A 27,432-nucleotide genomic window follows, 5' to 3' on the forward strand; every position below is an offset into this window, starting at 1 on the left:
GTCAGGTATTCAGAAGCCCTGGGACAGAACGGTAGGTTTTACTGCATCACTGTACTTACTGTTACCTGCTTTGGCTGCTGGAACCTCACTCATACATGTGGCAGAGCTGTGTGGCAGTTTGTGTGCACTGAGGTTCAGGCTAAAAGTGTTTCTGCAAATTAAATGTGAACCTGAACTTCTCATTTTCTACAAGTTAAATCGTAAAAAGGAGCACTTTAGCAAATTTGTGTTGAGTGTTGCTGTTTCTGTTTAGATTAGAATTCATGTGAGGAGGTTTGAAACAGACTGAAATGAATAGTAATTCCTCTGTAGGACCTACAAATACAAACAAGAGCAACAAGACTGACTATATTCAAAAGCTGTAAGTGTTGCCGCGGGGTAGGTGTCAGACAAGCCGATTTACAGCATGTTGCAAGAAACAGCCTTTGTTTCATTCTCCAAAGCAAATGTTCACAATGACTGATACGCTTGACTGTTAGAAGAAAGCAGGATGAGTTTTGTTTTGTCAGAAAACATTACCTATACTGTACATGTACAGGACAAGATTAGCAAAGAAATAAGCTGTACCTTTGGTTTGTGTCGATTGTGGCGCTCCCCCTATGTCCCTTGTACATAGGGTGGCGCCACAATCGACACAAACCAAAGGTTCCTCACAGGAGCTGTAATTTAAAAGTAAAGCTGAATGAAACAAGAATGTAAGCCAGTGCTGCAACCTAATCAGTCCCTCGTGTTATTATTATAAATAGACCTTTATAGGCTCAGTTGGTAGAGTCGTCGCCTCTCAACCGGAAGGTCAAGGGTTCGATCCCCAGCTGGGCAACATGTCCAATGTGTCCTTGGGCAAGACACTTAACCCCGAATTGCTCCTGCTGCTTTGGTGGTGGTGTATGAATGGCATTAGTTACTGCTGATGGATGATACTACATAGCAATCACTACCATGGGTGGGTGTGACATGTGGTGTAAAAGCGCTTTGAGTAGTCGGAAGACTAGAAAAGCGCTTTATAAGCTCAAATCTATTTACCATTTACCAATCCATTTACGACAACAATCAGTGTTTGTTTCATATTTCTCAAAGTGGTGTCTACTTATGTCTATATTGAACTAAAAGATGAAGGTAGAAATATGTTATCAACATCCTCACAAGCTTGAATAAAGGACAATATGTAATCATATAGTGATTTCACTCAGCCCATTTTAAGTGTCAACATCAGGAGTCATTATCAGAAATCTAAAGATGGATGTAAATACACGCAGTATTTCTGTCTTGGGTGTTGAAAACTGAAAATGTGCCCTGGTGTTTGAAGCCTGCCTTGTCCATTGAGAAAAAGCCATTTCTATTGATTGCTTTTCCAGGCATCATTTAATATGATATTCACTTGTATATATCGACCTTTCCCCGCCGCCCCGACTGTTGTGCCATGAATACTTTAAAAGCGAGCTTGTGAAAAGCTATGAAACGTTCTAAAGCTGTAAATAAAGGTTGGATTTAAACAGAATCGGGGCTCTTTTTTTATGGATGTAAATGTGGTTGGAGTAAAGCAAACTTTGGAGTTTGTGTGCTCAGTCGAAACAAAGAGGGACTAATTGAATTTCAAGGCCGCCCTCCAGTGGAAGTAGTATTCAGTATTTATGGACATGAAGCCAACTGGCTTGACTTAACCTATTATTTTATTAGTGATTGATTTAGCAAGACTGTAATTCAGCTGTAATTAATAAGCAACATAAGAATGCACGCTTAATCTCCTCCTCTGCACTGCTGGTTTCCTTTCAGTCCTTATCATATACTGCCACCTGCTGGAGCAAAGCTGCTACTTCCACACGATTTCACAAATTGTTCACATGCAGTTCAGTAACAGACATTCAGATCCAGTTTTGTGGCAAATTCGTCTTTATTTGAGCTTGATTAAATGGTAATGGTAGAAACCTCAAATCAAACATTATCAACTGAATAACAAAAGAAAATGGCACAACTAATAAGAAAACAAAATGAAGACAAAATACCCACTATACATCTAAGTATGTACAACTTTGATAAATAAAGCAATACTGTCTAGAATTATGATTGTTTTGCATTTTTGCCTATTTCTCTAGGAACAGTGCGCTGAGAGGAGCAGCGGGGAGAAGAACCAGGAAGCAGGAGAGGCAGGGAGCGACGAAAATGATCATGAGGCACACAGAAGAAAAGAGACGACAAAGGATACAAGTAGAAATGACAACTGCTTGATGCAGACTCCAATGCATTTTTCAAAGTTGTACCTCGACACTGTTTTAGCCGTTTGACGAGTTCACACTTTACTGCATCAGCGTGACCAGTCCTGGTAGCCATTCTGCCCTCCATACAGTGCTACACAGTCCTCATACACCCAGTAGTTCTGTTTGTTTCACATCACACTTTGGATCCTGAGACGGGGGGGAGGGGACAGCCCATTCTGCTACACACATCGCTTCAATGAAAAACTTATTCATTGTGCTGCTTTAAAGCTTCTGAAACATGACATATATAACGCTTTATACATAACCTGAAACAGGAAGTACTGTACACGATCAATGAGGTTTGACTGGAGCCCAAAATGAAATATAATTTGTTTTACCAGTAAAAAGGTAACACTGTACAAAGAAGAACAAATATGTTAAAGGCAGGAAATAAAGATTGAATGTAGGGAAAAGAAACTCTGAAAATGACTGTCACCAACCAGCAGCCTTTCTCATCACATTTCATCCAGAGCGCCAGGCACTGTGCAGCAGAAACTAACAATTCAGTTGCTCTCTGCGTGATGCAGTCATAGAAAGTGGTCTTGTGTTTAAGACGAGGCGAGAGCAAGAGACAAATGTAAGGGTAGAAAAGGGGGCCAAAAGTTGCTGCTTCTTTAGACATACTAAAAAAAAAGCCTGGTTTGATAATCACACATCTCTTTAAAGGACTCTGATCCCCAGGATGCACCTCCAGGACAATCAGGAAATGAGCAGTGAGAGCCAGATCCATCACTGAGACTTTTTCCAGACAAAGCAGAGACCCCCTTCATCTGCAGCCGTGCGTCCCCACGGTGCAGCTTCACATTTACAAAAACAAAGTTCAGTGTGGGACACAGAAGAGGCTTTCATTCCTCACATGGCTGTCGTGTTGTGACCAACATCCAAGTCAACGTGGACATTGAAAGCTTTTAGATCTTTGTAACAATCTCCTGAGTGGCAACTTGATTTCAACAGAGAACCTTTTGTTCCTTTTTTGTTTTTTCTACTTTTCTATAAAATAGCTAACAGTTGGCAAAGCAGACCCTCCCTCCCAAACCGCCCCCCCCTACAGATTTAGTTGCAAGAATTTCTTTTTTTTTTACAAAAGCAAACAGACGAAAACAAATCTCCAGAGGAATAAACAGTAAAGCTGTAAAAATAGACACGTACTACCCTAACATATTAAAGCACATAAGAAATGGTCTTTTCTGTTCTTTCAGAAAGCGAGGAATATTTTGGTTGGGGTGCCACACTCGGTCAGACCTGCTGAGTTTTAACGATGTGTGCAATGGGGGACAGCATGAGTGTATGCATGTATGTGTGTTTTTAAAGCGTCTTCGGAAGGGATTTTGCCGAGTTACACAGCAAGAATCTCTTTTGACCTCGTAGAGAGAGAGACAGAGAGCACACACAAAGCTGAGAGAGAAACAGAGACACATTCAGAGAGGAGGTTAGAGGGGGTTTTCACCCTGACTCTTATCTAGAGACCCCAGCATGCTTCCTGTTTTTCTGGCCTGTAAAAGTCCAAAAGCCAGGTCAAATTTGTATCCTAGAGAAAATCCCCTGGAGAGACCTCAACCGTGGCCTCTGCACAGGCCCAGACAGGGCGAGCAGATATCCGGAACCCCTCGCTCTGTCAAGTGCAACGTCTGGAGAGTCGAGCAGCTTTAGTGCCTCTTCATGGACGACACCCTCTTCTTCCTGGCTGCCAGCATCTCGTAGAAGGGATCCCTGCTGATGGCAGCTCTGTGGGCAGATGCAGAGGAAAATGTCAGGGGGCACTGGTCGCACTGGTTACAAGGCTGTGGCACTTCTAAGTACCTCAGACAACACCTTAAATTACCATGCATCTTCACAGAAAGAGAGAGAGAGTTTTTGACTACTGTGTCTGTTGTTTGTTGTAAATGTGTTTTTCTGAGGTCTATTCTAAGTCAATGGAAAAAAGATGGCTGTTCTCTGTATGCCTTGTAAATATAATGTCACAATAGACATCAATGTTACTTTTCATACCTGAAAAAAAAAACTAGTTGGGGTTGGCGACTGCCCACACCTTCCCAACTCCTTACAACTGTTATGCATTGTATTTATGCATGTTTGCTGTTTGACATTTTATTGAAAGGTAAAATGCTCCCTCTCTTACCATAGCAGTCTAAAATGTGAATTTTCTTGAACAACCTTTTCTAATGCATAAAATACACTTTGACATGCTTGGAGTTTTTAAGCAATAATATGAAATACATGAGTGTCACAGGAAATAACAAATTATTTTAAAGAGAGAATCTACTGAGTGACCCCCTTGAATGACAGGAAAGTGGGCAGTCAGTCGCCCTGGTAACCACGACTCAGTACTCCTCCAGTGTGGACCTTGCTTCTTGGGGTCATTCATCCCTAAACTAAGAGCGGTCCACTTGTGATTAGATTACCCAGGGTGCATTGTGATGAGCATGACCATTGAGTAGCATAATGATATAAGTGCTAACTGCAGCAGCCTCACATACCAGGATTAGTGCTATCTCTATCGTTTGTTTAGAACTAATCTTGGAATTCATGTGTTAAGTTGGAGCATAAAAACAATCTGCAATGATAAACCTTAGCTTTATTTATTTATATTGTCTTTATTTTTTTGCTTAAGAACTGATCGACATTCAGCCATTTTTTTCTCAATTTTCTAAATCTAAAACCTGTTGTATACTAAATGGATTGGCATCTAAAGCAGGAAAAAATTGTCATGAATAATTCTCAAGACACACCCATACAAACTCTGTAGAGATATACGATTCCATGGAAAAAACGTCCATTAGTCTGCTTTCAAGTCATAGGCTCCAGAAACAGTTATTTCTACCTCCATGGGTTCAGTAGGTGTGTAAGATAGTAATAAGCCAAAATGTCATCAAGTATAAAATTAAATGAAAAAGGTTCAAGTTGCCCTTAAATTATGGGAGCTGTAGTTCTGACAATTTAGCATGATCATCACCCACTCCAAGGTTTGACAAAGAGTAATAATAGAAGGACTTTTAGCTTTAATTCAACAGGGATTCTAACATTTAAGGTGACAAACAAACCCTGTACCATATAACGCCTAAAAAAATAATTTACTTGATGCTGTTCATCCATTCATCTTTTTCCTCTGCAGTGGGGGCGGAGATCCGGTAGAAGGTGTGGTTGCCCTCGACAACGCGTCCGTCAGCCTCAGTCTTACATGCCTTTATCACCTGATCCTTGTTGTCAGGAATGAAAAGCTCAAAGCAATTCTGTGAAGCGAAAAGAGGATGGAGATTAGAAATGACAAACAGTTAATGTCTTCATGAAAAATATACTGTAGTATTTCAACAATAATATGATATGTCATTTAAGTCAATCTATGTATTTGACATCATTAAATGTTATTACATAACTGAGTTAAAATCTTCATAAATATAAATACCTGTCAAGCTAAGTCCTAAATACCAGTACGCCTCTGACTAGCTGTAATACCACAATGAACCAGTAGGGGGAGTTAAACTTACAGGTTTCTTATCTTCCACCTCTTTGATGCTCAGGTTCTCCAGTGGGATGATTCCTCTTGGTTCTTTGTCCTGTACAAGTATAAAGAACATAAATAACAGGAGAAGATGGAGCTCCTTTTTCACCGTAATCTATGTTTTTTTTAGCAGTACTCACTGTGGTGTACTCAAAGTAATACAGACAGTTGTCTGTGAGGATGAACCACCTCCTCTTCCAGGTTTTCACTCGTCCCCCTGTGGAGCAAAGAGCCAGTGTTAGAGAAGCTTGGCAAGAGAAAGACAGAGAAACGAGGACCGAAGCTTCGGGTCGAGCAGCAGACAGGCAGACAGATGTACGGGCAGACAGACAGATGACGGCTCCAGAGGGCTCCTGTTACCCAGAACATAATGATATTCACCTTTAACCACCAATGCACCATGCGCTCACCATCACCACCGCTGCAAAGCCCTTAGTAGTTGTTTTTTTTTACAGTATAACCCTTAATTGCATCTCCTGTTTTATGTGTCAATTCAAGGACTTTTAGTTAATTGCAGTCAATGTGAAGATGCTATACGATAAAGCTGCATGCCTCATTAAAATGTCTCGGTGTCTGGAAACTCTATAATCGCTGACTCAGAGTAATAAGCCTGGAAGGCCAGGATCGATAGACAGGATACAGATCTATGTGCTTTGCACTCACTGAATTTAATGAACTACCAAATGAAGTTACTAGAATACAGCTATAAATATGGAAAGAAAGTACTCCAATGAGTATCATAGGGCTGGAGGTGGAGAGGAGAGGGTGGCTGAGGATTAAGCTGTCTTTCAAGGGATCGCTGGTTAACTCTGTGCTCACTGATCTGTAGCTGACCTCTCACCCCCTTTGTCACCCATACTTCCTGTGAGGGGTAACCTGATCACAGGAACAGATGGCAGCCTCGCTCTGGGAGGATGAGATGCCAACAAACGGGGGGCCGGGAGGCCTGGGGCTATGCTCAGCTTCTCTACAGGCATCTCAGACTTAAATTTCCTGTTTTGGCTTTGTTAAAAGACTTCTCAGTCATATGGGAGCAGCGTCCAGTGAGTACGGGAATGACATAAAGAGCTAAGCCTCGTCTAGACTTTAGGCTTAACCACCACCAATGTTAGTAAAAAGCTGTATGTTGAAACCCATCTACCAGGACAGAGGAGGCTTTGAGGATACAGACACTTAGAACACACTTTCATTATCATATAACAGCACCAGCACTGTATATGATATCCCATCATATCACAGACATCATGATAGGTCAAACACTTCACTCTTTGCTTGTTGTAATCTACAGACGCCATCAAACCATGTCACTCGACAGGCAGAGATGTAGAGACCCTCTCCACATATCCACGCGTCAGTGTGCAGTGACAAAAAAGCAGACGAACAGAAAACACAAACGGAATGGCAGAATCACACGGCTGAGGGCTGGCCCGACAGTTGATTGGGTTGGTTGGAGGATTGTGCTTTAGTGGTCTTGTCAGTTCCTGTCTCTCCAAGAAATAGAGATGACCTCCTCCTGTGCAAGAATGTCTGGGACGAGGCAGGACGTCCCAGCAGATTGTTGCAGAGGTGTGCGGGCCGTGCTACAGCCGGAGTGGAGCTGAGTGGAGGGAGGCCTCCTTGCAAGAAGGGACTGTGGGAGGCTGAGCGAGTAGAGGTTTATTTTTAATACTGAATAACTCCTTGGGAATTAACGCCTTTTTGAACCATTATAAAAGGTTTTTAATTTTAATAGGAAAGGCATTAATGACTAGAACGCACAGTCAAAACCATGTGCACTTTGAATAAATGTTCACATGCTTGATTTCCTTTTGGCACACTTGTCTGCCCACACCTCTCTCCCACAGTTTGGTCCAGTCCAGTTCAGCACCACACCCGGCTGCAGTCACTGTTACCCTTTAGATCCATAAACAGCAAAAGATAAAAAGTGCAGAGCCACAGTGTTGAAAAGGTGCATTATTCCCTTTCCATGTAACCAGAGAACAAACAAACATCAGCCAATGGCTAACTGGGTTCATGATCAAATTGGAGAGTCGAGCGAGCGAAAGTCCTTTGTTGTGCTCACTGTGTGGAAAAAGGGATAATGCAGCTTCCAAAACAATCAGAGATCAAAGAGAGTGACCACCACAGCATACAAAGAGTAGAGGGTCAAACTGCCCGGTAGAGTGGTCACAAAGCATCAGCTCCCCGAGCCGAGCCCACTAGGGTGGCAAACGAACTCGGTAACCACCCACAGAGATAAAAGAGTGTGGACAAACCACTAGCTCGATGACAGACTGAACAGACAAACATCTGAAGCTCAAATGAGTCGATGGAGAGATTTAAAAAAAATCCACAGACAAAACAAATAAAGAAAAACCCCCTTTGACAACCAATACAAAAATAAAATGAGGAAAAGAACAAAAAGCATGGCGGACCACCAAAAGCACCTGAGAGCTGAGAGATGGACTAGCATTTGGGAAGAGCAGGTGTACATACCTCCTGAGGAAAGACAACAGCCAAAATCATGGGAACAAACAAACAAACGAAGAGGAAAAGAAAACAACAAAAAAATCAAATTAAATGATAAGGAATTATTACACCACAGTCCTTTTAATCTGCTTCCAGGGAGGATTTGATGCACTGCTTTACAGCTTTTTTTTTAAACCATTTTAAAGAACTCTTCATGTAATGACAGTTAACAGTTTCACCCAGCTGCTGTTATTCTATCATTCCACAAGAGGGAGTTCTACTCAAGACACAGCTACTGTAAAGCATTACATTAAATATCAGCTCCACTTCGGTTACATCCATTTCTTTACCTTCCACCTTGATTGTTTTTACTCAGATCCTCCAATGTGAAGTCATTGGAGACAGAGTAATTCTGTAATACCTCACTGTAGTCCATTGTAAAGATTCACAGCGATTTGAGGAATCAATTTCACCTTAAATGTCCAGGCTTTAAGTATTGAGTCATTGTGAATCAGTACAACAGAGAGAGAGATCTCAGAGAAAACAGAGAATAAAGAGTTCAGGGGTCCGGTGTTTTGCTTTTCTGCTGCTAGAGTGACAAGGGTCAGTGAAATTACCGGCTGACCTACTGCAAAGGTTTGTCATGATACAGATGTGTGTGTATAGGGTGTTTGTGTCCACACACGTTGAAGTGAGAAATTAGCAACTGGTCAGAATAAAGAGACACTTAAAAAAAACACTGGTTCAATTTAATTAGGGAAAAAAATTATCTGTGAAAAGGTGGACCTCAAAATTTTCAAAAATACTTCATAGTTCAAAGGGAAAAAGTGCCAGCTCCGATAAATACTACTTCTAAACTTTATGAACACTATCCTGGTGTATCAGCTTGATCAGTATTTGTTGCTGTGAGTGTATGAATATGAACTGTCTTAAATAATTCAAAGGCGTCCACATGTGACGGTCTGATCTCCAGGCTTCATTAAAAATACATTAAAGCAGACAGAGATGTCTTCACATATCCTGGTGTGAGTGTGTACACACACACACACCTATCCTGAGACTATAACACACTCACAAATGCACATACACACCAAAGGTTTATTGACCCTAGGGGAGAAATAGGTTATCACTTCGTGGAAGTTGACGACACAACACATAAGTCATCTATCGGCACTTTGCCACATCGAGGAGTCGCACGTGTGTCCGGGGTCACTCACCCAGTTTCAGCAGCCAGCCCTCTCTGTCCGGGTTGAAGAAAGTGTGCGTTAGATCATTGCCGTCGTCCTCTGGGATTTTAAACGGCTCATTCTTGATGCTGTCATACAGATTCTATGACAAATAAGTGTACACAGAGCAGGTTTGAGATGAGAAACCACCAACAAGGAGGGGAATAAGACTAACACTGTGAGTTTTAAAGCTGTATTAACCCTGAGCAGGTCTTCAGGTAAGTCTCCTCCATCATTGATTCCTCTGTTCATGGAGATGAATCGCTCCACAGTAGGCTTGTCTTTCACATTAGGGTTGTGGAGGCTGGTGTTCAGCATTATGATGGCAAATGACAAGATGTAACAGGTGTCTGAAACACACACACACACAAAACAAGTGGTGATCACACTGGAAGAGAGAGATGAGCTTTGTGAGACAACAAAAGGTTGCTGTTTGCCACAAATCTGCTGCCAGTTTTTAATGTAGTGTTTAAATATGAATGTAAATTAGCTGAGCTGAAAGGCCTGCACTTAGGGGACCACAGTCAAGCAGAAAGGAGAAGGCGAAGATTCGTTAGCAAGGAGAGTGGGTAGGAGTGAATGGCTGCGCGTGGGCAGCTGAGTGTTCGTGAACGCGCACTCTACTGCGTGTGTCTTTGCTAAAAGACGACGTGGCGAGCACACGGCTGACACAGCAGCACTCTATCTGGCCTGTTAGGCTGTTGAGAAGCACCATGAATAATTTACATCCATCTGCATCCATGTTAACGGTAGTCATCTGTCTGCTATGGGCATAATTTCCCAAAAGCCAGACACTCATCACCTCAGCAGACTTTTTGTCTGCTAAATAAAGCCGTTTAGAGATGAGTTGCATTGACATGCCATTAGATATCAGTGCAACACTGAAAAGTGGGCGAAACTGGGAGCTGAAGTCCAGAAAAGTCGATTAAATAATGACAAAGTTTTCAAAACTTTAATTTTTCTGATTGGGAAATTATATCTGACCTACAACATTCATTATTTAGACCTTATTTGTAATTCATTTGTAATTTTTTGCCAATAACAATAGAGTCATAATGCAAATCAAATCAGAAGTTTTATAACTTTCAATGAGTTCATATCTTGTTCTTCACTGGCGCACTCACACATGAACAAATCTTTAGGTATTTTTTTTGATGAATACTCTAAAAGTCGGGCTGTTATTACGCATGAAGGTTCTACCTGTGGACTGGAAAACTCCAGGGTTGCATGTGCAGTAGCGCTGAGCAAAGGCCTCCATCATGCGGTCGATCTTCTGAGCTTCTCCTGGAAGCCGAAAACTCCACAGGAACTGTCTGAAAGGAGACACAGCTAAGTTATCAGACTCAGCTTTATTGTAATAAAAAGCTAAATTATCACTCAGTAAGCTGCAGAATTAAACTGACAGCTGCACCTGTAAATATATCAACTAAGAGGACTCTAAGAGGAGACTAAGAGGATGACTTCATATATGATTTAAATTAATAAAGGGAAGCAAAGCTATGAGGTTCAGATGCTGTCTTACCGTAGGGCCTGAACCAGGTTGAGGTCTGTGAACTCATGAAGCTCCACAAAAGCGTGGAGGACTTGGAGATTTAATTCATCTCTACAGGAGAGAAAAAAGGAAAAAGTTGGTTAAGAAAAGTCCAAATAAATCTAAAACATATAGTGCAGTAATTAATTATTTCATTATCCCACCAATTTTCATGAATAATTAACAAATGCTTTTGTCTTTCACATGCCAAAAGAATACTTGTCAATCATACTTTTTATTACAAATTCATAGGTAGTTTCATTCATCCACCAGAGCCCAAAACCAAAACATTTTTCAATTTTTCATTATAAAGATAAAAAAAATGGCAAATATTCATAGTAGGAAGCAGGAAGCAGGTACTGTTTGTTTTCTTTAAAATGAAATTGAAAGAGTATTGGTACCAATGTCTCAGTGTAATCATACAACACTGTATGACTCCAAACAGTTTTAAGAGTACACACAAAGTCAAGAACCAAGAGATACCATTTGTTTTTAATGTATTCTTCACTGCAACACAACTGCTGACAGTCCTCTGTTGCTTTGAAACAAGGGCTTTATTAAAAGACCATGACTTGTGTGACATCACTTGTGTCAATTCACCAGTATTGCTAAGCTCCTTAAAATCACAAAATATTTTCAGTAATACTTTCAACAACATGCTATTTTCGTGAAGTAGGCCCAATCAGACATTTATCTGAGGCCTCAGCTCATGGTGAGATTTTGCTCACATTGGCTAAAGAGGTCTAAGAAGGTCCGAAGAGACCCCCCACCCCCATTCGTTTATCATCTGATCTTGATCATGACATCATTCCCAACCTTCCTGACCTTCAGAGTGAATGATCTGCCCTGTGGGATTGTGGGACAGCTCTAAGGAGATCTCGTTTACTGAGTCATATCTAGTCACCACGTTTCCCAGTAGACGAGTGACCAATCGGATCTCAAGATCCCAGTGCTGCCCCGGCCCCTCCTTTCAGAATCAAAAACACTTGGAGAGATGATAACAATCACACTGAAAGCATCCATCAATGGCCAGAGCTCCATTTCCTGGTTTGACCTCGCAGACCACACCCTGAGCGTAACTCTGCCCTATAGTCCCTGAGCAGTGAATACCATACATCAGATCCATTAGCATGTCCTGTGTTTTGTGTTGAGTCTTATAAGGATGGTCTTAGTTCTCAAGTGAAATTTGTACATTTCCAAACACGTGCATACTTGAGTTGTGAGTGTCTTGATCGTGTTACTCATGAATGAGTATGATAATCAAAGACAGATGGAGGCTATTGAGTAAGGGACATCGTCTTCAGAAGATGGTCTAAATGTGGGACCAATAAAGTGTGTTTGGGAAAGGAAGGGCGTGTGCCTGACCTAGAGGAAACACAGCAATACGGAAAATATGCACACACTCTACGATGCTTTTATCAACCACTAGAATGGGTGTTGGTGAAAGACAATAAAGAGAATGAGAGGGAGATAGAGGGAAATACCAATTACTCTATCTTAATACTGACCTCTCTCCGAGGTAATCTCCAATGGCTGTTTTGTTGAGGCCTTCGCCCTTGTAGAGGAATTGAGCAATGTCGTCGCTGGTATTCTTCAGCAAGTCATTCATGATCAGGAACTGGATCCCCTGAGAAAATGACACATCCCCAAGTTATGCACTGCTTATGAGAACATGTGGGACAAATCATATTTCTGAGGCATCAACACAGGTTTTGTTCTACCTACCTTTTTGGGGTCCATATTAAATTTCTTTCGGCCCATGGCCACCTGTTTATTCCTCTGCATATTTTTCCTGAAACATCAAAATGTAGGTCATGGTTAGCTGTGATTTATGTGTAAATAAATAGGGTTGTACATGAAACAACTTCTGGAGTACATGTAAAAGGACTACAAAAACAAAAGTTTGTATGTATTGTTTTAATAAGTAGAACATTTTCTGGATTAATCGATTGAGCGTTTGTTCAATAAAATGTCACAAAATAAAAAAAATCAAATCAGACAATCTCAGGACACCAGAAAATGTCAATGTTTGAGAGGCTTAAACTAGCTGATGTTGTGGTTTTTAGCATTTTGGATAAATGACTTTAAAATGCATCTCTTCTTCAAACTGCATTCCAGCAAATTGATGCACCATCAGCATACTTTTTGACAAGGCTCAATAAACGTATGCACTTAATTTCCTGAAAGCGTCTTTCCCATTAACATTTTCAATTTGTTCAGCGGAGGCTGGTCTTTCCTCCCCTTCTACAGCCATGACAAAGCATTGATAAAGAGCTTAACATCATGCATATGGGAACATCTAATTTCTCAGGTCTTGAGTTATTCAGGGGCCAAAGTGCAATCCAAATGTCCACCATCACCATGGTAACATCTGCATCCCCAACCAGTGAGAGGTCACCACTTCTTCCCACCGATTTACACACACCAGCATTCCTTCTGCCTTTGTCTGCCAAAGTCCGACACTCAACTCTCTGAGGAGCTCAGAACACACCATCAGATACTTTCTTCCATGATCACAGTAAACTTTGATCTCGAGAAGGTGCTGCGACCCTTAATGGGTTTGAGATCCAGGAGAAAGTGCTTTAGGATTATTTGGTAGCTGATGGGATCCCTATCCACTTGAGTAGACCAAACCCAAGCACTTGTCCTCTGGGACCATCCATTGTCTGCTTCTGCCCGTACACCCACTGCATTATTCAATGAGGCCGCCCATCGTGGGGGTGTGCCTGATGAAACATTTAAACTGCCTTAAAAGCATACCCAATTTGGAGAGCATTTTTTTTGTTTGTGGGTGTGTGACGGGATGGTCTGAATCAGCCATCAAACATTAATAACTGACAGCTTAATTTGCTAAGTTAATAGAAGGCAAACAGCAGGCAAATTGAAGCAAAACAGACGGGGAATTTGATGCGTAGGAGAAAAGTGTCTGGTCCCTCTTTCTTACCTCTCCTCAGTGGAACCCAGGTTCTCAATCTCACTCGTCACCTCTGCTATCTCATCCTTCAGCCGCTGCAGAAAAGAGAAATGTTGGTGTTTAAATGTCAGAAGTATGATGTGATAATTAGTTCATCATTGACCTAGAAACTATGCAGACATACAGAGGTGTGAAAGGAGGGTGTGACCGACACAAACAACTTGCAAATTACTAACCCTAACCCAAAACACACAAGAGCTTTATTTGCTTGACAGGGTAGAGGGTGAGGCTATTACCTCTGTATTAACTCTGTTTGCCAGTAAGCCAGGTCACGTACAGTAAATACGCACATCAGAGCCATTCATTCCATAAAGAGAAGAGAGACGCTTATGGCTGCTGATGAGCTAAAACTTTCCACACTCATACACATCCAGTTCTCAGTCCCTCAGCCTAAAAACAGATCACTAGAACCATCTATGTCTTGCATCAGTTAATGTTGTTTGCATGTCTGTGCTCTCCTTTAAAATCCTCTAAGGCTGAATTTGATTAGGCAGAGAATATTCAGGGATAACCTCAATACAAATGGAGTAGGAAAGCATAAAAGTGGATTATATTTCATGTGGCTTTATAGTGATTAATGGCCTTAAGAGGCAGATTTAGTTGATCAAGCGAGGCCTGCTGGTGCCAGACTGGCGCAGTTAGGGCACTGCAGAAGGTAGAGGGTGGAGATAGTGACGTCAGTGTGTTGACAGTGTGGAATAATGGACTGTTGAATATGTGAAGGCTTGTACACAGACAGAACAGACTTTTGACAATGAGAGACTTAAAGGGTTATAATCATGGATCCTCTCAATTCATATCTAGTGTATAATTCCTTATGCATTATACCAACTCACTATAGGCCAAACCACAAAGGGAACATCTGTGTTTTCAAGGCCTGCGCAATCACAACACATTCCTCGGATGCTTGCATCCACAAACAAAGACTGTGCTCATACAGGAAAGCGAGTGGTTGTGGTCGTGGGCCTTGACATGCGGGATCAGCAGAGGAGGGTGTGGGAGTTGGCAAGAAGAGGGGTCAGTGTGATGGCCACAGAGGAGGAGAGGACAGGGGGCAGGGTGGGGGAGGGACTGTGATGGTGGCCCACACTCAAAAGAAAGGGTGTCAGGTCACACCTCCAATATTTGTCTTGAGGCAAGCTCTCTTGCAAGCATAGGACAATCTTTCACCCCTGTGTGTCATTTGCTTACAGGGCTGGTTATTGAGTGTCAGGCTGACCTGAGCAGATCGTACTGATAATCGGCTCTGCTATAAGGTGAAAACATTTTCATAGGCCATGGACAGGAATCAAACAAACCACTTTAGGGAAATTCGGCCGAGCTGATTTGAATCCTGGCTCTCTTTGGAAAGAGCGTACAGATAGTACATCAGGGATATTTCATAAGTACATTCCTCATAAGAGCATAATCCTGCTTTGTCTGTCTGCTGCTGGATCATTCACTAGATTTATTTTCATACACATGCTGTATTTATTTGAATGCTATTTAGTTAAATGACAGAAAAAGATAACTTGTATCCATGAATAGAGGTCTGTGTTGACATACTTCTACATCACAGCTTAACCATCAACATAAATGGTTTGCTAAGGAAGTGAGCTCTTGGCAGGAAATACCTCACATTCCACCTAGGGTCAAATGTTTGAAAGACTCCTCGCAAAAGAGAAACTGGATAGAAGGTAAATATTTGATCAAAAAGCAGAGGAGCAGCAGTTTTTGCTGAAGGCTGTGTAAGTGGGCCAAATGTCTGTATGATGGAGGTCAAGGAATTAAGACCCTATAGCTCCTTGAGTGTCATTTTAATAGGTGGATCACTGGAATTTTATTTTGATTTGGCCGACTATGGTATAGAGTTTAATAGTGACCCAGATGCATAATTCACATTAAATATACTTTTAGAGTCAGACATATTTAAGGCATTTTATTTTATTTTTATAAAGGCAATAGCACCTGATTAAATACTGTTTTTTACTAAAAAATGTTCTCATTGAAAACTTCAAACAACTCAGACATTATCTGGAAATTGTGTTATTGTCTCACTTTTTTCGACAGAAGAGTAAAACTGAAATGAAAGTGAATAAGTTTGAGATGGATGTTCACTGCTGTAATTTCCAAGAATTACAGGCTTGTTTTTTTAAGAGTATCAACTTTCTCCGTGTAAAACAATTAACCTAACAACAGCCCTAAAATCTATTTCAATATTACCTGGATGTCCTCGAGCAGCTCCTGCTTGCGCAGGCGGATATTCTCCAGCTCCTGCTGCTCCTCTGGGGTGAGGTCGTCCGGTACTGTAAAGAGATGAGAGAGAGAAGATGAAGGGTTAGGACATAGTTGCCCAAAATATAATGCAGCTTTATCCTTTTCTATGCATATCTCTCCCCTGAGGCGTGTCCCTGAAGGCATCCCTATATCAGACATATATTTGCCTTTATTTCAAAAGGTTATTGAATGCACAAGGAAAGTATGCCCCATATAACATTCAATGAAAGTTATTAAGGATATTTCTTGGGGGCGGATCAGACAGTAAACAAAAAATCTCACAAAAATCCACACCAACAAAGGCCAAAGCAACCAGGTGCCCTTTGAAGAGGGTTAAATTTTTTGTGTAATCGAGCCGCTTAAATGAAACAGCCTAAGTCAGCCAAGCAGCACTGAGCATCAGTACCAGAGAGGCACAAACGTGACAGGTCTCACAGCGCTACCAGTCCTCCTGTCACTCTCACTAAAGGCTGTTATAATTAGCTTCATTTGTGTCAGAGACTGAAAGAAAGGCAATGAGTCCTACTAGATGGACAATGTGTTTGCGTGTCTGTGTGTGCGCAAACGCTACTTGCACTCCAAGCATAAAAAAGGGACACAATGAGTATCAGCACTCTAAGAGCAGGCCAAGCACAATCCCTGTTAAATCCACATAAGCAATGCCCTTAAAGGACATTTACTCTCTTCTCAATACAGAGTCAGCCTGTGATTGAAGCCCAACTTTACTTTAAAAGAGGGCAAATAATCACTTTCTAAATTCCAATCTCTTTGCTCAGCAGGGAAATTTCAAAGGATATGATCAAAATGCATCTTCCTGTGCATCTATTTCAACATTAATGATGCTGTAGGGGATTGATTTCATCAATGTTTCAATGATGCCTACGAAAACTTGTTTTTTACTCGGTATAGAAATACATGATCCAGCGTGCAACATGTGTGATCTAATCTAGTTCATATAGTATGACATTCCAAGCGATATTGTCATAAGGAAAGATACAAATCATTAGTTCACGCAAATTTAATTCAGATAGAAAGAGTGGCAATCGAAGTCTCTCATCATTTAAAGTGTCATTAGCTGAGCAAGTCACATCGGTTCTAAGATCATTTAGCCTCTTTTCAATGATTTGCCCAGTGGCCAAGCAGAAGCCCCCTTCTGTGACCTCCCCTCATCAGGCTGTGCTTGTGTCCGCAAACGGTTAACAAGGTAATGGTTAAAGGGTGGTGGAAGATGAGGACAGAGGAATCTTTGACACAAGGTTGTTAATTATCCACTCCACAACTCTCCATCTGTACACAAGTGACTTGAACGAGCATTCTTTCTCTGATATTTGTCAACGCTCTTATGTAACAACATTGATTTCATTTTGGTTCCACATGATTCCCAGAGACTGCATAGGCGGAAATTCATAACGAGGATGAACACAGCATTTATTTGGACACATTGGCAATATAAACGAAAGAGTTAAAGCAGTATACAGTCGAGAAGAAAGAGTACAAAGAAACTGAACTCCAAGCAGCATCATTAAAGTCATCAACACACCCACTCTTTGTCTATGAAGGCTCTGGACAATTATCTGCTCAATTGCACATCACGCAGGTATTGTTAAAGGTAGTTTGCAAGGTAAAGTCTGTTTATGATAAGGCTTTTTTAATTCAGAAATACTCATTCTAACATGTAGCTTCTTAGGAGTAATTCCTAACAAAGCTCTGGAGCGCAGTGCATGTAGGAAAGGCGATTAGGTGTGAGTGTTTAACTGTGGACACAGTGTACCTGCATTAAGAGGTCAGGGAAATGAAGGTTAAAACAATAAATCTGGAACAGCAATCAATAAAGCAAGGACAAGGCAAGCCATCCAAGAAATTAGAGAGGCAAATCTCCACAGTAGATGTATCATTTTAGTAAGAGTTTATCCAAATGTAGAACCCTAAAATAATGACTTATAGAAATTAATACTGCTATTGGAGAGCGCGCTTATTTTAATAACAGAGGGTACGCTAACCTAAACATCTTGAGGCAATACCCATGACACTGACTGGAATGTCTGTTAATGTTTATAATAGACAAAGGAAGTCCAAAACAAGAGAGTTACAAAACAAAACCCTGTTGTCCTTCGGTCTTGTTTTCTGACGGCTGGGGGAACACCACAGTCCACTCTAGGTTGACCTTTCACACATTATACCTCACAGCTTACAGCATCCCTGGTTAAGCAGCTACTGTACATCCATCCAAAGTGTTCAGGGTATGCATGAAACCAAAGTCAGATATGTACACCAAGGGAGGGTAGTTGGATGGTTGGACAGTCCCTCAAGAACAGCTACTATCAGGGAAGCAATGATATTTTGATTTTGAAAATAGAGATGCACAAGACGTCAGAGCTGAATGAACACAAGCAGAAAACAAAGTGCTGACAGGTCAGATAATGGATGTGTCTTCTTGCATTTAATGGCAATGTCCCCCAGTGGAGTGGACGAGTTCATGTCACACTGAGAAACCACAGAGCAGGCTGCATTTAAGAGAAAAATAAAAGAGGAGACAAGGAGAATGAGCTTGGAGCAGAAAGACCATTATTCTTTCTGTAATATGATGTCAGGTTGGGTGGCTGGTGGACGCCAGAGGCCCCACACAATAACAGGAGAGCAGAAGAAACAACAAAACCACAGAATTCCTGGCTTAGAGGAGGAATACAAAGTGACGGTGAGCTGCAGAGAAGGACTATACCTTCACACAGAGGAGGAGGAGGCAGAAAGAGCACAACAACAACAACGTTGTTGCAGATTGGAAATCATCCAATGTCTTCTTTAAGAGTACACCAAAGGAACTTATAGAAAATCAGTATTTCAGCCCATCATCAGGGCAGATGCATGATGACAACCAGGTCCTTCAATTACAGGGCAGGGAAGAGGCCACTTCAACTGACGTCACCCCGATGATCAGACTCATCACGGAGCCAATCAGGTACACACGTCACTGCCTTCCTGACTCCACCCATAGTGATCAAAACACACCAGGGAAGGGAAAGGCCCCACCCATGCATGAGCAAAAGATGGGCACCAAGTGGGTGTCATTTCCCAGAATACAGCAGATGAGAGGGGAAACCATCCACTTAAGTAAATGCTGAGAGCTGCTTGCCTCCCTTCGACTTGGCAGCGCTGCTTGGCTGTCTTTCAGAAAAACCCCTGCACTGGTACGGCCAATGAAAAGAGACTGTCATCAGAACTGTCATCAGAAACAGACAGGAAATGAGAAAGACAGAAGGCAGAAAGGGCAAACGAGGTAAAGAAGGCGTGATGGAGGATATTGTGAACGAGTGAAGTCTCATTATCTTTTTAAACCCACTCACTGATAGTCTTCTATTGCTGATGCAAAACTCCATGACATACAGTATTCCTCAACTGCTCTGTCTATGTCTGACTTCAGGAGCATCTCAGAAGATTAGGACCCAAAAAGCAGCCTGATTTGGGTGTTCCTACAGTGATTTCCACAGACTGAAAGAGAAACATGGTCCGCCAACATCATCATTCTTTTAGGGACTCATGCTGCTTAGAAAACAGGTCATTCAGGGGAATATTATGCACATAAAGGCGTGCAGTCAGGCACACAGACTGTACACACACCCCTGACACCCACATGCTGACGCCCGATTGCCAACACATACTGAGAGTCCCACTGCTTTGCTTTTTGTTTCAGATTTCAACACTAACAACATCTGATTGGAACTGCACAGAATGATAATCAGAGTGACTTAATTACATCACAGCAATGTTATCCCCAAGTAACTTAGTCTGTTCATTTTGTTAGACAAGTAAAACCAAAGTCAGTATCACAAGAAAAAGACAGGAAACTTATAGCCATCTATAAAAAATGTCTAACGTACAAAGCTTACTTGAAACTTAGCTTGACCCTTCCAATAAGCTCAATTGAAAGTGTAAAGCTAAAACGAAGGTTGGGCCGAACAAATCTGGATGCAAGCTGGTTGAAGGCAGATTATGACAATTTCCCTGTTAAGGCACAGAGACAAGCGACCTTTTGCCAGATCTGGGACAGTATAATCTGAGCTTTGTCCTGCCTTGACCCTCATTACTATTGAGTGCTGTTTAACCCAAATGTATTACTCAAAACACTCATTTTGTTTCCCTTGAGTATAATCATAGTGCCCACTCCTGAACTGATGTAACCCTGTCCTCCTCAACAACTGAAAAACTAAAGTTCCTTCACTATTTTCAACCTAACACAATGCATCATTTTAAGGCCATAGATATTTCAATATATTGTCTACAGAGTTTCTCGATGGGCGAAGCAGTTTTAAGACAGGGCTGGGTCAGCGGAGAGAAACCGAGAGGTTACATCAAGGGAGATACCAATTATAGCTCCCTCTCCCACAGCGGCAGAGCCCACTATTACACATCCTGATTGCCATCCTGGCTGAAGAGGCAGACGTCTCATTTCCACCCAGATCACTGAAGAACTCTCTTTGGAAAAAAAAAAAGGAAATTAGAATTCCCTCCCTCCCTGCAGATGTGACCCAATTTAGTGAGGTCTATACTCAGTGCACAAGGACTCAAAATATCATATTAACTAAATAAGCTACTCCCCTAGGCTGCACCTACAGATATGGAGCCTGGACAGGTTCACAAGGTACACATAACTGTGAAGTTAGAGAGATTTCACCATTCATAGGATCAATTCAGTCTGCATCTACAGTATATCTTGATGTTTTTAAAGGAAGTTTAGTAGAGGCTTTTTTCCTTTAAAATGTGGAGTCTTGGTCCTTCTCAGGGGTGGACGAAGACATCAATGAATATAATTACTCCACGAGGCGGCCTACGATCTGCTGACTGTGGAAATATGCAAAAAGATACACATCAATTTCTGCCGCCATGTGCCTCCACATGATTACACTTTGATGAAGTGCACATACTGATCAAGGCAAATGAATGACACTAGTAGCAGAAATTGCTCCCTACATGAGGTCTTTCATCTGTTCTATGTCTACAGCTCTTTTCCTCCATGTCGCTGTCAGAACAAACAGCATCCATTTACTCCTCACACACTTTCCGTTACCCTTGATTGCCCTTCATCTTCTTCCACTGTCACATCTTCTGTGAAACCCACAGCTTTTTCAGATTTTAGCCAATCTAATCTCAAAAATCCAACCATCAATTTTCTCCAGCTCTCCACCCCCTCCCCCTGTTCCTTCAGCCTGTTGTTTCTGCTGTGCGGCCTTTGTCCTTACAGTTACATTGACAGTTCCCTCCAAACTTGGTTAAATGCACCCTGCAGCCCCCAAGGACCCTATAGGCTCCAATCAATTGACCCATAGCCTAAACCAATAAGAGCAGCAGCTGTAACAAGAAGCAGTCTACTTCATGATGAGGTTTAATGCAGTCGGCGCACGACACACGCAGATAAACAATCGATTTTGGGGGCTGGGATGGAAAAAACACACACAGAAGTACATCAAGGTTTATTAAACTGGCGCTAAGCCGTCTGATCTTTTCTGCTGTTTGCTGCTTGAACAACAAAAGGTGATTTAAAACTGGAATGTCTCATCCACTAATCTCTGATCTGAGACTGAATCTCATTACTACAGTAAATCCCAAGGGGACTCTCCCTCATATATATTTGAAAACACACAGACATTAGACACACACACACACACACACACACACAGGCACACACAGGCACACACAGGCACACACAGGCACACACAGGCACACACATAACCCCAGTTTCAGCTTCTGAACCAGACAGCCGGGAACAAAGCAGAGCAGGGGCTGTGAAGGAATGCCATCGGTCCAACAGAACTTGTTCATCTTTGACCTCCAGATTCAGAGTTACCACACATTAAAAAAGAACCGGACTCATGCTGAAATGGACCACCAGATACGGATAAAGAAAAGAATCCTACAAAGCATCCATACTAGACCTGGCCTGAGGGGTAGGAGGAGGTGAAGGGAGACAGAAAGAGGGGAGATAACAGGAGAAGGAGCCCTGTGTTTGGCCGGGGAGGCGTGGGACAGTGAATGGCAGGAGAACACAGAGACAGTGGGACGAGCAGTGGGACGATCACAGCTCTCCCATTGTGTCTGCATGTGGCTTCTCAGGACATTCCTCAGCAAGGCCCAGGCAGGGGGACTGATGGCTTAAGCATCCTTGGCTTTCATTTTCTGTCTAGCTTCAACATTTTCTCCCTCCCTTCCTTCGGAAACCATCTTCTGTGCCACTGAGATGCTAAAAGCCTTGGTCATTAAGCCTTTGCTTCTGGATGCACTTTAATTGCCCATGGTGCTCACACACATCGACCACTGACAGCAATGTACAGCCAAGTCATTGGCCTTCTGCAACAGTACTCCATCAAGCATCATTCAGTTGAGTTCCTTTCATTTGATTATATCACAACATAACACATACAGCCAGGGGGATGACAGGACAAGCAAGCAGAAACAAACTACAAGTAATGTATAGGCTATTTTTGTTCTAAATTATGTCTTGCTTCACTGATTTTATATTTAATACTATCAAAGTCAGGCTGAAGTGGATGCAAAGTCAATCAAAACTTGCCAAAATCCCAAATGACAGCAAGCACCTTAGAGGACAATCTACACAAACAAACAGACTTTTGGACAATATAAAAAGATTAATTCAACAAATGAAGTGCAAACCTTTTGGAGAAATCCTTTGCTGACTTTCCAAAGAGCTCCTCTTCTGTTTCTACTCCAGCTTATCTCTCCTTCTTAATATAAAAAGTCCCAGTTCTTCCTTTTTTTCTGTAAGCTTCTGTATCTTAACTCAGTTGTACCGGATGTCCACATGACAAGCAGAAGAGAGAAGGAGCCGGCTCCTCCAACCAGGCAGAGAGATGCTGCCGGTTTTCCTCAGCTGTACAGCTATCAGCTGCCAGCATGCTCACAGCACACTGACACAGTCCATTTGGGGAAGGAGACTTCCTTACTACCTCACCCGCTCCTCTCCCTCCCTTTCTCTCTACTCTCTCTCTCTCTCTGTTTAGATGTCACTACCATTAACATGAAGGCTCCACCCAGTGGTCATTCCTTTCCCTGCCTCCTCCACACACAAAATATACATAAATCACATAGCAAGGTCTTCTCCTAAAACTGTGACATTTTGGTTTAATATGCTGTATTCTCAAGTATTGCAAACTTATGTTGGGAGAAATTAGAAAAAAAAATGTATATCATAATTCATGAATTTATGGCAATTATATACATGTAAGTTTTACACCCGGCTTCAGAATAAGCTTGTAATGCTTGACTAACACTGACCAGCAGCACTTCAGGGCTTCAGCTCACAATGTATTGTCATTATTAATTATAATATCCTTTATTTTCTCAACTTTTAACTGGTAGTTTGGTCCACAAAAGTCAGGCAGTAGTGAAAACTTTTGTATTGTTTCTCAAAACATGGGCTGACAAACTTAAAATGTCTTATTTCCTCCCCATTCTAGAAAAATCAAGTCTATTTTCATAAAGGCAGGGAGAAACCAGACAAAAGAAACTGGAATCAGTGAATGTTTCCTTATTGTCCTTTAAAAGTTACTTAGACAAAATCATCACTTTGTAAATAGTTGCAGATTTGAAGTTGACAACTAATCGATTCTTCGACTTCATAAAACAAACAAAAACAGCGTTTTAAAGGGTAAGCTGCTATATCATACGACCCAAAGCCAGCAGCCAGAAAACATAAAGAGACTTATGTCTAAACTGGGTCATACAAATAATAATTTATTATTGTTTGTTTTATTATTATTTATTATTTATTATATGCCACCTGTCCCTTTGGGAAAAATTAAACTGTTCAGTTACTCCCAAGATAACTTATAAAGACAACTTGATGATGAATTGATACGTAGACACATTCGGTCACATCCCATCTTTTATGAGCTGTTGTTATGAGTTAGTTTCACACAGGTCTCCTCTCTCCCGATCAGTCATGCGACCAGTCATGCTATCATTATCTCCTCCCACGTCAACAACTGAGTCTGTGCTGAAGACAATCGGGTATTTTTTTAAAAGATTAGTTCATGAGCAGCACCCCAGTGATGCATGCCAAAAATTGCACAGAATTCCCTGCATTCTTCTGCTTGGCTCAGAGCAGCGTTTTTTTTTTACAACACGAGTGTAAACTTGCCCCTGGTTTGTCTGCAACACAGAGCAGATGTGAGTGCTTGCCTCATGTCTGCGAGTCTTTGATGAGTCAACCTGGAGCCCTCTACCGTGCTGTCTGCACTCTGCAGTCCCAGAGTGACGGAGCTTCCTCTGACTACACACAATGTGGGATCCATGTGATAGCAGGGTTACAGCCAGTTCTGACAGGGAGCTGACAAGTGATGATACATGTCCTGTGTAAGTTTTATATGTACAAACAAAAAACTTTGCTTCAAATGGAGTTGCATAAAATAATCTGAAATCAGCATTAGAATAAATCTATAGGGCCAACATTAAATAATCATTTAGAAGGCAATTCTTAAGAGGTCGAGCCCTCTTTTCTCAACAGACAGATTTCCTCGGTGATGTGGTTTTTCAATCAATAACGCTTTACCATTTAAAAAAATGCTAAAAGATCAAGATCAGATACTTTCTCCCTCAATTTTTCTCAGAAATGTAGAAAATCACAGAGGACTCTGTTGAAACGTTGAAATAAAAAAATAATTAATACAGCAGTAACACAATTAGAAAATAAACAACATTCTTGGCAAACCTTGCAGGAAATATACCAGGATTTGTCTGAATGTAGCTGAAGCCTGCTGTGTGTCCTCTCTGCTCTGCGCTTGAACACAACTGCAGCTCTTACACAACTGTGACACAGCAGTTCAATTCTTACACAGGTCAAAAAAATTCTGAGATTTCATGATGACCATTTGGAGTCTCTTTCAGACAAACAAGCATTGTGGCATACCGACGGAGGGCAGAGAAGAGAGACAGCGACCTGGTGGCACTGGCTACTATTTCTTTGAGTCCTGACTTGAAGAGTGTTGGCTGGAGGCAACACACCATTACCCGACTGACACACAGAAATGTCCAAAACACAACAAAAAAAGGTTACGAAAACAAGATCAGACATTTTTCCTCCCTCTTATTATCCTATGATCCTGAAAATATCTGGACATTATTTTCTTTTCTCTTGACACCCACTTCTGTCACCACCACTGCACTGCAAATCATCACACTTTCAGACTGGTTCATAAAAACATCCTAAATATTAAAATATTGGCTACTGCCTTTGTCCTGCTACTTTAACACGGGTCAGGTCAGGTCAGGTGCAGGGCAAACAAAAAGTCCTGGCATACAGATCACACTAAAAGATGTGTCCCTGTTGCTCCCCCATCACAATATGAGCATCCCCAGTCTGCTCACTGTGTGTGAAGGAATGCTGGGACCAGAGGATGTGACTGGGTGGGAACTGAAGCAGGAGAACATATAGCGAGGCCTGACACCATACACACAGCTTTGGTGTAAAAGCAAACATACATTCGACGCTACAGCATAAACATCCTGCAGCTGCACACATAAAACCCTATCATTATGAGCACAAAAGATCGGCTTTCTCAAATAATCCCCGGTCCATTTTATTGGCATTTATCAACATTAGTTGTTTTTATAGGCCAGTGAGGAGGCTTCTCAATGTTTTCTCTCAAAAGCGGAAGTGCTATTTAAACCCACAATGCATGCCTTTGTGCTCTGATCCTGTCGGCCTTGATTCTTATCGTGGCAGCCCTACTATCAACATCCTCTCTTGCCAGTAAAACACACACATGCATCTAGAAAATACATGACAGGAAAGCTGAATTAGAAACTACTCTTTTTTTTCCTCTCCAAGCATTTATATCTCTGTCTCAATGTGGATTTGTTTTTCTTTAGAAAAGCAGTAAGAAAATTTCAGCCCACACTCAAATTCTAAATGTCACTTTCCGTCAAGCATATTGTCAGCTTCCTGTTTGTGAGCAGTTCTTCGTAGTTCAGGGGGAGGAGTGAAAGCTGTGTGGTGGCACCCACCCATCCTGTGGGACAGGGTTCAAAATAGCTGTTCCTTCTTCTCAAGACGTAAATGCTTCTACTCTATCACAACACTGATGGCATGCACTGTGATCTGAACGTTGCTCAAAAAACGGGGGTCAGATAACGACTCAGACAATGCAGCTATACAACTCAGCGTGCCTGCTCAGCATTGTTTACCCCTTTGACAAAGTTGCTATGGTGCCAGCTCTTTGTTGAGTGCATAACCTTCTAACAATAATGGCCCAAAATTATTTGCACAATAACAAAACAAAATAATAAAAAATTGAGCCCATCATTTTATGGCCTGAACTGATGGTTGCAGTTTTAAATTATTTTCCTGCAGCACAAACAAATAATGCACACATAATGCTTTAACCAAACCCTGACATGCACCCAAACATGTGTCCTGTTACCAAATCAGCAAACTCCTTCAAAGTGCATTCTCGCTGGAGTTTCTGTGAGGTCCCATTTTGAGTTTGTTGGCCCTATCAACAGAAATTATCACAGTTTTGTCCTGCATGAAAATAACTCCAGGCGTGTCTGTACCTGCTGTAGACAAACCTGAAACTCACATAAGTCAGCACATGGAGAGAGGAAAGAAAAATGAACTGCAGGCTGAGAGCTGTCCAAGACTCAAAGAAAGTCAAGTGATTGAGTGAAAAATGTTGTCGAAAACTTTGGCAACAATTCTACGATCTACAGCATCTCGCAAACTCTTTTACAGTTCAGGAGTATCTGATCAATCTGAGGAACGTAGATGAGAAGTTTATAAGAGTGGCAACAGCTTTGATGCAAATCAGCCATAACTGTCAATAAGTTAAATTTGCTGACAATGCCGTTTCAATAAACTGACAACACAAAGAAATTGTGACTTGGATCATGACAAAACAGGTTATTTTGATTATAACAATGATCAATAATTTTTGAATGTTTTAGCTACTTAAACTATACGTATAAGTAGGCTACAATACTCCAACAGAGAACAAACATTAAGATAAACATTCCCTCTTTTTATATAGAATTATTTATAGTTCGGAGCGGTAAAACTAAGGCCATCAGCAGACACAAATGTTGGCTCTCTAGACAAGATTGTTGTTCAAACCATTATTGAATTTTTTAAAAATACAATAATGACCATGTTGTTCACACATTTATGTCTTTCTGGACATTATTATGACAGGTAGCAGTGGTTGAAATACTGGATCCCATTGTTTTGCTGGTGAATC

The 27,432-nt window shown here is 41.5% G+C and overlaps 1 protein-coding gene across 4 annotated transcripts in view; it reads right to left on the bottom strand.

Moving 5' to 3' along the window:
- Positions 1-1,872: 1,872 nt before the first annotated feature.
- cyth1a (cytohesin 1a) overlaps positions 1,873-27,432 on the bottom strand; it is a 42,870-nt gene continuing 17,310 nt past the window's right edge. For 2 of the 4 annotated variants that reach the window (XM_061027156.1, XM_061027155.1), the window contains exons 2-13: positions 16,136-16,218; positions 13,904-13,968; positions 12,685-12,751; positions 12,468-12,586; positions 10,951-11,031; positions 10,629-10,741; positions 9,630-9,778; positions 9,419-9,531; positions 5,895-5,973; positions 5,741-5,809; positions 5,331-5,485; positions 1,873-3,980 (exon numbers count right to left, since the gene is read on the bottom strand). In XM_061027156.1, coding sequence (XP_060883139.1) covers positions 3,902-3,980; positions 5,331-5,485; positions 5,741-5,809; positions 5,895-5,973; positions 9,419-9,531; positions 9,630-9,778; positions 10,629-10,741; positions 10,951-11,031; positions 12,468-12,586; positions 12,685-12,751; positions 13,904-13,968; positions 16,136-16,218 — 1,172 coding nt within the window. In that variant the 3' untranslated portion in view covers positions 1,873-3,901. Of the gene's footprint in view, positions 3,981-5,330; positions 5,486-5,740; positions 5,810-5,894; positions 5,974-9,418; positions 9,532-9,629; positions 9,779-10,628; positions 10,742-10,950; positions 11,032-12,467; positions 12,587-12,684; positions 12,752-13,903; positions 13,969-16,135; positions 16,219-22,852; positions 23,087-27,432 lie in introns of those variants that run through there. The other 2 variants (XM_061027157.1, XM_061027154.1) reach the window with 2 other exon arrangements.

Source organism: Labrus mixtus, chromosome 20 (assembly GCF_963584025.1).
Source record: "Labrus mixtus chromosome 20, fLabMix1.1, whole genome shotgun sequence".
Classification (NCBI taxonomy): Eukaryota; Metazoa; Chordata; class Actinopteri; order Labriformes; family Labridae; genus Labrus; species Labrus mixtus.